A 15,841-nucleotide genomic window follows, 5' to 3' on the forward strand; every position below is an offset into this window, starting at 1 on the left:
ATGCTTATATTTTGTATCCTCTATAAACGTCCTTGGCAGTATTTTCAGTTGCTGATATACACTTCTGTTTAATAAACTGTAAAAACTGCATCCCGAGGTCACTGTGAAATAAACAACATACAGTATAGTCCATAAGAAAACAATAATCTCACAGACATCTATGGCACAAATGATGATTTTATGACCAAAAAAAAATGTCTGCAGCAATATTAGTGGAGTATTATAGAATCACAGAGTGGTTTGGGTTGGAAAGAACCTTTAAGACTATCTAGTTCCAACCCCCCTGCTATTTCAGAATAGCAAAGTAGAGGGGCAGAATGACCTCCCTCAACCTGTTGGTCTCATTTCTCTCAATGAAGAGGATATGGTTGGCCTGTGTTGCAAGAGCACACTGCTAGCTTATGTTGAATCTTTCATCAACTGACTAAATATTTATCAGCAATGATTCTAATGTGTTTTAGGCATTAACGAGGCAAGACTTCGTTGAGCATGGGGAGGGTGAGATGTTGTAGGTGTTAACTTGGGTGCACATTTCAAATGTACACTCAAGGAGGCGTAGACGAAGTGATTAAAGTATATAAGGTGTTAATTACTCCCAATAAACGCCATTTTGCCATTTATCTCGCTGAGTCATGATGGCTTTTTGGCTCTAGTGGGGGGCAACGCTAGAATCTAGGGCAGGGGGGTGGTTGAACCATGGAAGCACACGGCAACAAATATGTAAACAGATTTAGTCAAAAAGAAATAGGTTAACTAACACCACTGATACTGTTCAAAAGTATGCATTTAAAAAGAAGTCTGATTTAATCAGATTTGTGCTCTTTTGAAAATATCTGTGTTGGTCCTTGGAAGCAGTGAAATTGCTTTTGATAAGATACCAGGCAAAGTGTAATTAGGAACGTCAGTAATCATATACAGAAAAAGTTAACTCACCCAGCTGGTGATGAGGGTCTCCAGCTACAGAACATTCCTCCACAGGAAGTGGCCTCCATCCAGAAGATGCTCACAGGAAGGCCAGATCCTGGGTTCCCTCCCTAGGCCCACCCCCACCAGTCAGGTGGGAAGCACAGCTAAATTGCTTGCCCTGTGCCTCCTGGGCCAGCCACTCCCTTCATCAGGTGCTCAATCATCAGTTCAAGCTGTGACATAAGAGTTCCCTTACAATACTCTGTTGGACAACTGTTTTCTAAGTAAGGATGTTCATGGGAATTATGACAAACTATGTAGGAAAACTACATTTTCAGAGTCTGCACTTGCAAACATTTATACCAGAAGTGTTTGCATAACCATCCAAGTGGAGCACGATACTTGTACGCAACATATGCAGCAGACTACAGTCAAGAGTACAAATCACATCTTTGAATATTGACCAAGTACAATCAATCTGAAAGTGGGGTAAAGAGAGGTAAGGAAAGGAGATGAAAATAGTTATTTGCAAAAAACCAACCAAAAAAAAAACAAAAAACTGCAACAAAGACTAAAATAAATCACTCTACACTTACAGACACTGCAGATAAAGACTGTTTAAGTTCAGTATGAATAATATTTACAAGAAATTATTTACATTACTACATCTACTATGGATGTTCTGTAGAAAAACAGTACTGTTTATGCATGACCTGAGCAGCCCAAATAGCATTATCATATAAGACTGTTAAATATTCTGAGTTTGTTTACAATAAAAACAAAACCAAAACATCTCTCTGGGATGCTTCTTAACAGAACAGTCCGTGACAAATAAAAATTCACTTACCTTTACCTGCTTATCATGGGCTTGATAAGCTTCCCACTTAAATCAGCACACCTGAATCAACTGACTTCACAGAGAAAGTTAACACTTAAAAGCATTTGAAGAAGATCACTCCCTAAGCATCCATTTATATGTCTGCCTTGACTCCACCTCTATGGAAATCCACCTCCAGGCTTCAATCTATTCTCATTTTGACTGTTCTCCCAAATACATGGTAGGTTTTTCACAAACAAGTAGTTCAGAAGGCATTAATTCCGAACTTCTCACTCCTTTTCAAACTCAGTAAGCTTTCATCACCTACATTTGTTACATATTACCTACCCACTAATTTTGAAAGGAGTATCAACACTTATTGCTGCCACTGCAATTATTATTTAACTCTATAAAGTGTATATAACATTAAAGACTCTATAAAATAATGGAGTAAATTTGTGGTACACCGAGAAAAATCACAGGGAATCCAAAACATTCACCAGCTGCTCCACTGCAATTTATAAAAGTAATCATAAGGATTCATTTACTACATTTGTTCATCACAAATTTTCTAGGAAGAAAAATTTATCCTCTCTTAATAAAATTTACTTCTAAATCCTTTCCATTTCTCCAAACACACTTAATATTCTGAGTTAGTTATTTCCACCACAGTGACACTGGGACAGTGACAGAAAGAAAAGCACTTGAAGAGCACAAGAATTCTATTTGAAAAATCACTGCTTCCATATTTCCTGCTGATGTCTGAAATGTTGATATATAAATAATCATCTAGTCTTACTCACTTGACAGTGTATCTGAATTCTAACAACTCCTGATGAGAAAGCTTACTGTGCTCTACAAATGAAAACAAGCATTCAGAGTCTACTCTTGTTTCAATAAGTCCATGATAGTTTTGCTACTACTTATACCAGGATAAAAGATTGATGGCATGCCTCCATGAAGCTCATAGAAGGACAAATGTTCATAAATATTTTCACTGTAGCAAATAAGGAGTTTCAATGGAAAAAAAAAAAAAAAAAAAAAAAAAAAAAAAAAAAAAGGTGCAAATCAGAAAAGTGGAGTTTGGACTTGGAAGTCTGTACAACAAGGCACAACTCCCAAGGTAGTACTAGTGTTATTTTAATCATAAATGCAGGGAAACAGTAGTTTTGAACAATAAGGCCAAAGGTACCTAAAATTGAGAGCTACTAAACCTCTGAAAATTCATAATCATAACTAGAAAACCCATTAAGTCACTATGACTTAATCACCCTGGCAAAATTTCACTAAAAGATTATTTTAAAACTACTAACACCCTCAGTACTGCTTGCAATACTGTATTTCTAGCAACACTGCTATTTCTACTATTGCTGTTAATTAACCAGTTAAGTCCTCACAGACAATCATGGAAACAGGTGCAGATTCACTGTTTTGAAAGTGATTCTCATAAGGAAAGTAGAAATATAGATGAAAACATGAATAGAATACACACATTAAGAAAAGGCCATGGAGAAAACCACAATGATTAACACATCTCTAACCATACATCCACGTAGACAAATAAACTGAACAATGCAAAACTATTTTAGAATTCTCCCCGTATCTAACATTGTGGGACAAAAAATATATAGTAGTATGGACAAAAATGATACACTTCATTTAGACTACATACCTAAAAAAATTAAAAACACCACAAAACAGGCTTCTGAAATCACTGTCTACAAAACACTCTTCTGATAGATTTGAAGCTTTCAATTGCAACCACACCTGATACACACACAAAAAAATAACAAATTCCAATTTCTGAGGACGTCACAGAAACAGGTGGTTAAGGCTGTGATGAAACATCCTGTTCAAGCCCTCACTGAATAAAAGACTACTGAATTTGCTGAGACTCAAGTGTAATGATCTCTTACATAACTGAGCAGCATACTGCTGAATGCCTTACTGATGGCTCACACAAGCAAGATATACATAAAAGAAATAGCTGTAAGTTACGTAGCATACAAATGAGACCCCTACATTTTGTCAAAGGTCAAAGTGACACAAGTTTCAGTAGTATTCTTTGTTCTGAATGCCTGCACAACTGGGCTTGAAATGGAACAAAAGTCACAAAACAAAATGGATCAGCAACATTAGTTTTTCTCGCTAAGATTATCTGGAAGTTAATAGGATAACAGCCATGTAGAGTTGGTCTCTTATCACTTATAGACAGAACAGTGCTTTGGAAGTCAACTGTGCATTGACTTGGTGCCATAGCAAACTACGATGCCAAAGTTCATAAAGCAATGTCTGATTTAGGATAACGAAGACAGTATTTCATGTTTACATGTGATTGGGGTTTCTTAAGGTGCACTGTTTCCACATGTGCTATTGTAACGTGACACACATCCTTTTCCTCATTACTGTTAATTACAACAGCAACCTCCATAATTAACTGTAGTAGAAGGTAATTCGATGAAACTTACATAAACCAACCTTTCCCCACACACTCACATATACAGAAGTAATTTTTGCACTAATATTTCTCTAAAATAAAGTGTTTTGAGTATAATAATTGAAATTATGCTGCTGCTTCTACTCCAACAAAACCATCCAGCTGCAAACAAAAAAAAACACAAATAAACAAGGGAGACAACTCAGCATTTAACTTGTTACAAAAGCAAGCAAGTCAGTGAAAGTTAAATTCTTAATTCATTAAATTCTTATGCTACGTTATTCAAAACAATTTTCCACATCTTCTCTATCATTACTGCCACCAGCAAAAGCATACGCTCATATCTTTCAGCTCTTATGCAGTCCTTTTTGGACTTCAACTAAAAGGTCTTCATCTTCTCTTCGTGGAATCACTCACCCTCAACAAGCTTGAGACACCAGCTCAGAATGCTACTCAGGACAAATTCTGCATACCTTATTTTCAATTCTAATTAACACTTGAAATAACAGTTGTTACGCACCAATTTGAATCGAAGGCTTTTCCTCATCTGTCAGCCTAACCACAGCCAGATGTCATTAGGTTCCACTAATGTCTGAGATGCAGCATCTGAACCTCTTTGCAGAGACAAATAAGATGCTGGTGATAAACATTTTTCTAAGCTATTAAGAAGATAATCAATGAGAACTTCGTGGAGAGTAGGCAAGTTAGAATTCTACTTACCATCATATTACCCTTCCACAGCACCCTCACTAAGTCTGCCTTGAACTATGAACCCACACTCCACACCAAAAAAAATCTTTTGATCTCAGAAAAAGCTGGTCAAAGTGGTTAACAGATTCGTATAATATTAATATACCCGGGAGCAAAGCTAAAGCTGCATACCTGAAATAATCAGTACCTTGCAGAAAATGAAATGATGAGTACAAAATGGATAGGACTTAGCAACACAACTTCTTTCCACTGACCATTACATTTTGCAAATTTTTTCTCTTTCCCACCCCCCAGAAAAAAATAAATATGCATTCCAATCTATTACCTCCTAATCTTCCAAGCTTTAAAGTCAAGCTCTAAGGGAATAATTACAGTCACTCTTTTCCTTAAGCTATATGCCACTTCAACCCAAATTCAAAGTTACACATCATGACGACACAGTATGGTGAATGAGGCCCTCATACTGCGCTTGTTGTCATCTCCCTAAAATGCTGCAGGTTGCTTGCTTACCCTTCAAAACAAGCAGGATGGGGACCAGCTACATAGCACACACTGTTCACGGCATTCTGCATGCTAGCAAATGTGATTAGCACAGAAAATGCGAGAATACCAGAAGGCATCTTTCCATATTCAGCCATGTATGTTTAATAGTGAGCTAGATTTCACCTCAGTGCATTATTATGTTGGTCAACAGTGGATATAGCAAGGAAGACATAGCCTGACATCAGCTACTTCTAAGCTTTTCTCTTCTTCCCCTCCCTCATTTACCACCTCCAGCTTCTATGACACCATACATTGTGCAGTTATGTACACTCGTGCATAGACAGCAAAGACTTATCTATTAAGATCAGTTATGTGATAAAACTGCAAAAGGAAACTTTCACCCTTGTCCGGGTGGTTGAAAAACTGCAGAGACCAGCAGCAGCTTCTAAATGCATGCTCTCCTCCCACCACCCCCACATCTCTAATCACTTAGGAGGAAGATAGGAAGATTAGCAGAGAGGGAAAAAAAAAATAACCAAAGCTGCAGATAACCCTTTAGGACCACAACGTCAGGCTATGAGATCTGGAGCGAAAGGTTAATGCAGCAGTATTTTCAGGAATATTAGACAATTGTTTTACACAAGAAGGAGGGGTGCTGAAAGGGTAAGAAAGAGAAAAGGAAATGGTGATGAAGACAAAAATGAATTTGTCATCCACAGCTGGATCTTTGATCACCTGGAGTATCCAGGAAATAAAAAAAAGATTACCAAAAGAAATAGGATAGTTTCATTTCCAACATACTGCATTTTTTTGGTGGAGTATTTTCATCATCAGAGCAGATTTTAGTAAGAATACAGCTGCACAAGTAAGGGCTTATTGAGCTATGCAAAGAATAAATAAAGGTGGTAACCAAAACACTGACAGAAAGCTACCTTTAGCAGCTGATGTACTGAAAAAGATTAAAAAAAAGAAATACAAATAAAAGTCACTTTCACTGGAAGACAATGTCATCCTCATCCTTGTCTCTGAACGGTTGCTATGGGGTTGTGAAGAGGAGGGGAAAGATGGGGGGGGGTTATAATCAATCATCTCAGAAGAGCATTGCTTCTTACAGAGAAAGATCTGGATTTTGACTGTGTCCCTAAGAAAATTGCGGACTGCAGAGCTGCTGCCACGCAGGGCAATGAGGAAGCAGGCAGAACGGAGGCAGCAGCTGGGGATGGAAACGCCTATTAAAACCTTTAGACAACAGATGGGCAAAGCTCGGCTGGTTTAAAAAAAAAAAAAAAGAGAGAGAGAAAAACAACACACGCATACACAAAACCAACAACAACAAAAAAAAAAAACACCCCACCACAATGCATCATGTTTTATTGTCCCGCCGTACGGAACAACACTTAATACCTGCATGCCCAAAGAAGCCCCCCTATGACTGATTTCCCCTTTCCCTGAATTACCATCTCAAGACTCAATTCACTTTTAGGGGGGTCTCCCCAATCCAATGAATTTGCCAGATCCCATTTCTTATTGCACCTGTTACTACAAAATACATAAAATAAAATAAATAAGGAAAAGGCATTTGGGCTTCTTTTAGATGTTTTCCTTCCAATTAAGAATCCCCTGCCCTTGAAGTGAATATGCTATCTAAGCAAGCAACAGCAAGTCCAGATCTTTAACGCATTTAGAGGATCTAATTATGTCATGTAGGGCAGAAGCACCTGCTCTCTGCTAATTCCATCCACCCTGTTTCCTCTTTTTAATATTTCTTACCATTGTTCCATTCAAGCAGATCTGCTGGGGGTGAGTTCATAAACAAGCTTTAAGAGAAATAATTAAATAACCTCCCCTCCCCCTCATTCTTCCTACAAAAACACAGGATAACCAGAATTCATTCTGCTATAGATCCTCTATTTTTTCTTTTATTTCAGATGCTACACAAAAAAAAAACAAAAAACACCAGCTCATCCATCCATATTTGTTAAATGCCCAATGCAGTCAGTGCCACAGACATACCGTATATATTTCCCAACACCAACTGCACCTTAAGGACTACACCCTTTTCAATCATGATGTCATGAAATACTGCTGGTGACTCCCCCACTACCACCACCTCCTCCTTGGTACTACAGGCTGTGAACCTTTCATTTCAATATAATTTGATTAAAAAGAAAAGACTTCTAAGTAGGGCAGAGAAGAAATTGATGTGAAAATCCACCACAAGCATCATCTATATTTTCCTCCGCATGCACTCTTTCCGTCACCAGAACAACACCCATTAGAAGGAGTAATGAACATAAAAAAAAAAAAAAAGGAAAAATAACATGAATATTAAAAATAAAGAAAAAAATCCTTTATGAATATTATCTTCATTAAATCAGCACATGGGAAAACCTGATCCCTCATATACCCCATCCCCAATACCTCACTGGCTGCTACAGCACCTTCCCCTTGGTGCGGGTGCTGCTGCAAAGGAACCAACCTGTCTGTCCTTTTCCTAGGGTTTTCTCCAAACGATAGGGTCCAACATATTGTGCATGTTGAGCTCCGCTGCCTTCTTTCCCTGTTGATGTCATTTCTACCTGGATCTCTAATTCTGCAATGTGTATGTGCTGATGAGCTGGATTTTTCTCTGCAGTTCTTTAAATTCCCACTTTGCAGCTGTGCAAGCCAAGCACTCTTTCTTTTTGCTTTAGTCCACTTGGTTGCAGATTTTTCTCTTCCTCCTCTTTCTTTTCTCTCTCTTTCACGTGCCTGTTGTCTCGATGGGTCTGTCTGGGATGCTGATGTGCGAAGCAGTTATTTTAATGTTCAAAGAGGGGGGGGGATCTACGATCCAAGCCCAAGGAGCATGATGCTGGTGATCTGGGCTCCGCACGCCTTGTTCTCTCTAGGAGCTGTTCAAGGGAGAGCCAGAGCTAGAGCAGCGGAAGAGCCGGGCCCCGCAGTTGTGATTGACATTGCAAGCAGCCAATCCCCTCGTCTCCCACCTCCTTCTCCCCTCCTCCTTCCAGTACCTTTTCTTTTCCATCAGCAGCAGCAGCTACTGCTTCTGCCTGCTACAGAGCATCATAATCAATAGCAACGGCAAACACCCAAGTTTATCAGTCTATTGATAACGCACTATTAAATATAATCAAGCGGTGTGTTATTTTAAATCCCAAGCACACAAATTTCTTTCTTACGAATTGTACTCCACTGTGCTGCTGTACCTCCATGGTACTGAATAAAGGATGTGACTGTGGCAGGAAATAGGAAGGGGAAAAAAAAAAAACCCTACTTCAGAAAACGAGCTCGAGAAATTCATTAATTCTGTTTGATTCTGAAGGACCTGTATCTTCAGTGGTTTTTACCCTTTAAAGAGAGCCTTTGGGGAGGAAACAAAAAGAAGAAATAAAATGACAGGAAAAGCAGGGCCCATCCTGTAGCTTTTGAACTCAGTGACAGATGTGCTTTTGAACTTGATAGCAGCAAGCGGACTTTGCATCCTTAGGTGAACAGATCAAAAATGGCATGGCTGCTGTCTTCATTATATCAAAAAATCCAGGTGTTAAATGGGAATAGAAAGGATTCTCCAATCCACAGATAATACATCCATAGGCTCTATACCAGCAGAGTAAGGAAACCTGCATTGCTTTTGTCCAACTACTCACAAACATCTTTACATTCCTAAGGGTTTAAGAAGTTTCTTAGGCATAAACCTATGTACTTTCTGGACTCAGAGCTATACAGCAGTTTCAGCCTCCAGGTCTACCAAACTGAAACCAATAGTTCACAAAGTTCCATTTTACCTTCTCTTCTCTGCACTGCTCCAAATCGTAAACTGGTCAGGATATCCTTTTTTAAATTGCAACCAAGAAATGCACAGCAGATTCTTCAGTCCTAGAGGAAAGCTGCGACAAGCCTGTAAAAGAATGAGAGTGTAAAGAGGACAAAGCTTGGATGTGCCTTATCACTTAATGTTGCTAGTTGAGTGCAAACACTAGTAACTATTCCAGGGCTGTTTATTTTTCTTTTTGACAGAAGGGATGTATTTTTAAAATACCTGTATCTACACAAAGCACCTGCTGAAGGAAATTGGAATAACACTAGAAATTTGCTCTGTACCTGTAACACAGGCAGCACAACTCCACCCAACAGGCTGCAGAAGATTACTGGGATGAGGAGGTGTGAGGAAACCAGGCCAGCAGTGTGAAACTTTAAACCAGCTCCAAGGTGTCCTCCCATCTCCCTCAGGAAACAAAAACCCCAATGCTTGTTTCAACCTTCCTCTGCTTTGCTCTATACAGTTCACCTTTAATTAATTCCAGAGCATGCTATTATAGCCACCTTCCAGCAAACCCCAGCAGCAATGCACCCCAACTGACCCCAGAACTCTGTTCCTCCTCAGACCTCACCCTGTGGGGCTGCCTGCTAACGGCTGCTAAGAGGACCGTCTCCACCGGCACCAACTGTAGCTTCCAGCACCCCACAGACATTTACTATCCTCCTCTCTCATTTCACTTTTGCTAAACTACAAATTCTCTTTTCTCTGATATTTCTCAGTGCTGGGATGGTATTTCCCCATGCCTGACAGAGCCATGAAGCCACGAGGCAGAGGGGAGAGGGTGCAACAGGCCCTCTGAGCGGCCATGGCAAGATGGCGACCGCTCAACCCTGCTCTTCCCGCCAAAAGCACTGAGGCGATAGACACTGCATTGCACCCCCCTGCAGAGCAGCCATGAGGGCTGCAGGCAAAATGCTTACAGAGGCTGAAAGTACGAGGCTCAAAAACGTCATGAGGTCTTCAACAGGGCAACCAGATGTCAAGAACACACCTCTGGAACTCTTTCCACACATCTTGTGCAGCAGGGTCTTTCCTTTGCCTGGCGAGGGTGCTGTGAGGTGAGGCATCATGGTGTGAGGAGCTGGCTCTTGGCAGGACTGTCCAAATTGCCATGCAATCGTATTAGCAACGTGCATCCCTACCTACATTCACACTTAACAGCTTTTAAAATTTGTATTTTAGAGGGTTTTAGGTTGGTGATGACGAGGTGATTGTATTTCAATAAACCATGCCTGGATCATAAATAGAAAGATAAGCAGTCAGACAACATTGCCCATAAAAGACCCAATTTGTGTGTTTTGCAGTTTGCTTCCATTGTGCTTTGGGGAAAATAACTTAACAGTTCCCTGAATGTTATAAATCCCCACTTTCTGCTGCAAAATATATGCCAGTGTCACGGCTGGAATAAAAGCAAAAACAATTCATTCATATGATCCTAACTAGGAGGTCAGTGAGTTTAAAAACAAACAAACATCCAAACCCTTTTGGTGTAATTAATTGTTATTTTGAGTCCATAAGAGTATCCTGCTGTGTGACTTATTGCAACAACTTTGACCTTCCATTCTCAACTCTTCTTGAAAAAAAAAAAAAAAAAAAAAAAAAGCATTTGGACACCTCTTGCTTCCTGAATCATCAAATGCTGTTTATTTCATCTGTTCATATAGACTAAAATCCCACTTATCTATAACCCTTTGATATGAAACTCACTCCTTTGAATCTAGGTTACGTCCCCCTGGTGTGATTTACTTATACAATAACTCCCTCAATTATTTGAAGCCCTGTTTATCCAAATGTTTTGATGTTCCCAAAGTATTTTGAATAAACAGGGCTTTGCTGTCATTGGAGGTATCAGATATCTTTTGGGATACAGGATGATTTCCCTGACCTTATTTTGTATTGTCTTGTGCTGAAACATACAAGTAATGTAAACTTAAGTGTGTAATTTATGGGCACCATCTTCAGTTCTTTTATTTCTGTCCTCATTAATGATTTTTCTTTAGTCATCTTTAAAGGCCCGAGCCCCAGAAATTCTGCTCAGGAAGAACTCAACACAGATTCAAGTAAAAGTTTTTTCTTGACTAAAGGGTGAATATTAATAATAAAAAGACTTGGAATTTTGCTCAATTGTAATCACACTGCTGATACAAAGCAAATTTTTATTTTTTTTTTATTTTTATTTTTTTTTGCATTTTTCAATCACTGCAATTTACACTAACATATGTCTTCACAAAGTCTTCAAGTTCATTTTTTCCATTGTTTGCCACTACCTTTCTTATAATACCCATGAGAATCTTAAGGGTAAAGATCACAAAATGGTGCAAGAACAGGTTCATAAGGACATTATATAATATTCTTCAATTGTTCATAGTCTTCTCACGGTAAGAAGAACTTAACAATGATTAGGTGTTTATTTACAATTAGAATAGCTAATACCAATGAGAAGGGCATATTAAAGACAAATGATACAACATCATTCAGCATTTCCAATGTCAAGATCTGTTTTCATGCTATCAATATTCCACACACAGATCTATGGACACACAATACCTTTGATAAATAGTATTCAGCATAAAATATTTTGCAAACTGACACCATTGCACAGGTATATCAAACTGAGCCAGGTATCTGCATGACCATCAGACATCAATGCTGTTAACAAATTGTAATACCTATATTAAGAATAATGATATAAAGCAGTTGTATCTCCATACAGACAGCCTAAAATTGAAAATCTATTCCCTTTGGAATGGGTAGCTAATCAACATCTTAAGAAGCCCAAACAGACTCTGAGAAAGGGATTTCAGTAATGTAAATAGATGTTTTAAACTTTTAGAATACTCTCACATTTCAGGCACGTTCCCATAAGTATTATGCACTAGAATACTTAAACTATTTAGCATCTGTTGCTGAAAGACAGTGCTTCTGCAAAGGCTCCTTTAACAGCTCCAAAACTGCTCCACTGCACTTGGACTCAATCACCAACCTGAGCAATTCTATGATTCCATGATTGTTGTCATATTTATTTTGTATATAACAGTTTTCAGCAGACTATGTATTATAGTGAATCATTTCAAGTTTAACCCAAAAAATAAAGTGCTAATTCCTTTCCTGCATATCATCTTCCCTTCATGCAGGAAAAAGGTACAAGCATGTAAAGTATTTAATAATAAAATAGATAACAGCATTACAAAGATTTCAAAAGGATGCTGGAGAGATAAAGAGGCATTTATATTTAACCTAAACACTAAATGAAGGAATGGCAAAACCGGTCATTTTCAAGTGTTGATAGCTTGTTATTTACATAAGTAGTATACCTAACAGCCATTTAGTACCTCCTTACCCTCCATTGCATGCAGACTCTTTTCTCAGGAGAGTGTGCAATTTGAGACCCATCCTCCCTATATTTACACACTTCAGGATTTCCTGAGTGATATACATTCAAATTCACTTCTTGAGACATTTAACCATTGATAAATGTTCAAGAACCTCACAAAATAAAGAAAGCTGTGAGTGTGACTGGAGCTGCATAGAGCAGTTCCAGTTGTGAAGTGACTGCTCAGGAGGAAGCCTAGAAACAGCAAACCTCAGGAAACAGAGCGTTTGATGCTTAAGGAGTAGAAAACTGGTATGTGAAAACAAGAACACTTTCTAGCCATTACTTAGTGTTTTGAAGCAATTCCATTCATTCAGCTTCTGTCATAAAATGTGTGTTCAGCCCTATTGCAAGCTGATGGACTCTACTGAGTGACCATTGAGCAGCTATTGTGAATGTTATATTAGCACTCTAACAACATGCAGCAAACTTATATGATGCCACACTTTACAAAAAAAAAGGATAGTTTAAAACAAATATTTCAGTGGAATAATCAATCAGCCCAGGTTTAGCTATTAGCAAGGCTGAAGATGCACTTCAAGCAGACAGGCATACACAAAATGCATGTTTACATTGCAGAGATATATGCTATATATCTACTTGTCCAGCCACACAGTTAATAGACACTCAGAGCACTCAAACACATACAACACCAACAGTGTTATTCTACTCCTCACCCTAGCTGGAAGCCTACTAGGGGAATATATACTCATATGGACCATGGTGCTCCCTGCCCAACACACAGACTCTGGATCCCAATCCTCTCTATTGCTGGCATCTTACTATATAAGCCCACATGGCTGCAGCCCTCCTCTAGTTCCAGGTATGGAGTATCATGCACACACAGCTGGCCAGGATTTTCCAGATCCCAAAAGCTGGCCCTCTGTGCTCACACTCCTAGTCTCAAGGTAATCTCACTAGAATTTACATGTGGGTGAATTTTAACCTCCAACAACCTGTTGTTTACTACATATAATACATACTTGCTGCAGTGCAACACTATGAATCTATTACACGTATGTAACATTATAATGAGATGATAATAGCAGAGTAGCAAATCTTTGGCTAAAGCAAATGAGATCAAGCCCAAACACAGTAGCCACAGTTACAAAAATGAAGGAAAAGAATGAAGGAAAAGAGCTGCTTACCTTTGAAAGACCTCAGGAACACAAAGATCTCCAGCAAGACCCCCTCACCTCCACCACCAACCCTTAAATGAGATCTAGGAAGAGGTGGATCCTGGCTCTATCCCTTCCAGTCACTCAGGTGCATTGCATACAGCTGAGCTCCCCTGGGTTGACTCATAGGTTCCCACCATCTTTGATTCCTTCCCTAGACATCCCATAGTATGTCCAATGCAATCCCAATCTGCTTTTTTCCTTGCATCCCATACTGTCCCACCCCTATGACATTAAACCACAACCACCTTACACCATGAGGTGACTGAAGAATCCTTGATTTCAGTTTCTGCCCTCACTTCATTTTACTACACAACCTAACATTGAGAACATTACTATGTAGGGTAGCTTATCTTCTAATTACAATATACACTTATTTCTTGGTTACAGTAGCCTACCATTTTTGCTTCTTCTTCTTCTTACAGAAATGACACTTACAGAAAGAACCCTAAGGTGTGCCATACCTCTTCAAAAATATCCCCTGCCTGGCCCTTGACACAAAGTGGGAGCTAGCAAAGTGCAGAGATCTGTAGCTATTTAGCACACGTGGAGATTGAGGGGAGCACATCCAGCTCCAGGTTCCTGCAAAATGCTGAAAATAAGAGCTAAAAGTAAATACAGACCAGAGATTGATGGCAATGGCTAGATGATAAAAAGGTCCCATGCTCCATAGAAATATACATTCCCAGTGTATAGTTGGAATAATACAAGTGTACAGATGTAACAACAGAGTAAATAGCCAGAGTGTATCTAAGAAAAGACTCATGAGTGCTAAGGCCTTCAGTTGAGATAAATGCTTACCAACATTGAGGCTCATAAAAACTCCAAAAAAGGAGCATTATCCAAAAAGAGATGCTACCTTAGTTGTGGTCAGCCATTAAATGAGATCTAGGAGAGGTGGAGTCAAATTCCACCCTTTCTGGGAGCACAGCTGAATTACCTTCACCTGTGCCCCTGCAGCTGACTCATTGCTTACCTCAGGTGGTTAATCAGAGGTTCAGGCTGTGATCAACAGTTTCCCTTACACCCAGGTATTTGGTATGAGTAAAGAGACTGATGAGAGAAAAAAGTGGGACTTTGCTTTTTGTATTCACAATAGATGCGCAGAAAACAAAAGACATTGCACAAAAAGTGTGCCAAACTGTACAGTAGGCAAACAGAAAAAAGAGCCAAGCACCTGAGGCCACTGTGCACCAGTGAGCAGATCTATATCTATTCATCAGGTTGTCATGCATAGCAGTGGCAAGTGCAAAAGATAAGCTTTTAAGGAAAACAGCTCACATGAAGTTGTTTCCTGACTTACAACAAAAGCTTGGGTGAAAACTGCAAAGCAGGCGAAGGTTGGCAACAGTCAGCACACCTGACAGCTGAGCGTAAACAAAAGAGTTTCATCTGGTGAGAAAAAGTAAAGAAATGAAGAACAATTTGAAGGGTAAGCAGGAGACTGCTCATCAGAAGGCAAGGATTCTGATACCACCAATTGCACAGGGAGATTGTTTTGAAGATTTGCATGTTGAAGTTTATTTGTTGTTGCATGATTGGTCAAAATACTAGTTTTGTATTACATATGAAAAACATCTTCAAAATGTATTTCCTAACTATGTCAATAATATGCTTAATTTAAAAAAAACAACAACACACACACAAAAACAACAACAACAAAAACCAACATTAACTAAGGGAGAGGAAGAGGAAAAAGGAAAGGAGAAAAGAGAAATTAAGAAAACGAAGTTGAAGTTTCTGTGAAACCATTCAAGCATCAGAAGGTCCCAGTTCTAAGCTCAATAGTTGATGCAGCTTTTCAGAGGAAAAGCCAGTCTGTTGGTAAAGCCTCCAGCAAAATAAAGCAATGCATGGATGGAAGTTACCAGGATGACCAGAAGTGAACAGTGAAGTATTTTTTAAATCCCCATCCGCTGGTGATAAAAAATGCTGGACTAAAACTACAACATTGTAGCAATTAAATGATTCAGCTGTAACAGGAAGAAAGTGTTAACAGCTGGTTGAATAAACAAACTTTTGAAAGTCGGACTCTGTCACGCAGGTTTTGCTTTTGATTTACTGGGTGAGCTTGGGCAAGGCACTCTGACCAGAAATTCCCAAACCAACTACT

The 15,841-nt window shown here is 39.1% G+C and overlaps 1 protein-coding gene across 16 annotated transcripts in view; it reads right to left on the reverse strand.

Annotated features, from left to right (window-relative positions):
- Positions 1–8,307, reverse strand: part of BRSK2 (BR serine/threonine kinase 2) — a 291,630-nt gene extending 283,323 nt beyond the window's left edge. For 12 of the 16 annotated variants that reach the window (XM_072339338.1, XM_072339336.1, XM_072339335.1 and 9 more), the window contains exon 1: positions 7,834–8,279. In XM_072339338.1, coding sequence (XP_072195439.1) covers positions 7,834–7,927 — 94 coding nt within the window. In that variant the 5' untranslated portion in view covers positions 7,928–8,279. Of the gene's footprint in view, positions 1–7,833 lie in introns of all 16 variants that reach the window. The other 4 variants (XM_072339337.1, XM_072339327.1, XM_072339325.1 and 1 more) reach the window with 2 other exon arrangements.
- Between the last annotated feature and the right edge of the window lie 7,534 nt (positions 8,308–15,841).

This window comes from Excalfactoria chinensis, chromosome 5, assembly GCF_039878825.1.
Source record: "Excalfactoria chinensis isolate bCotChi1 chromosome 5, bCotChi1.hap2, whole genome shotgun sequence".
Taxonomy (NCBI): Eukaryota; Metazoa; Chordata; class Aves; order Galliformes; family Phasianidae; genus Excalfactoria; species Excalfactoria chinensis.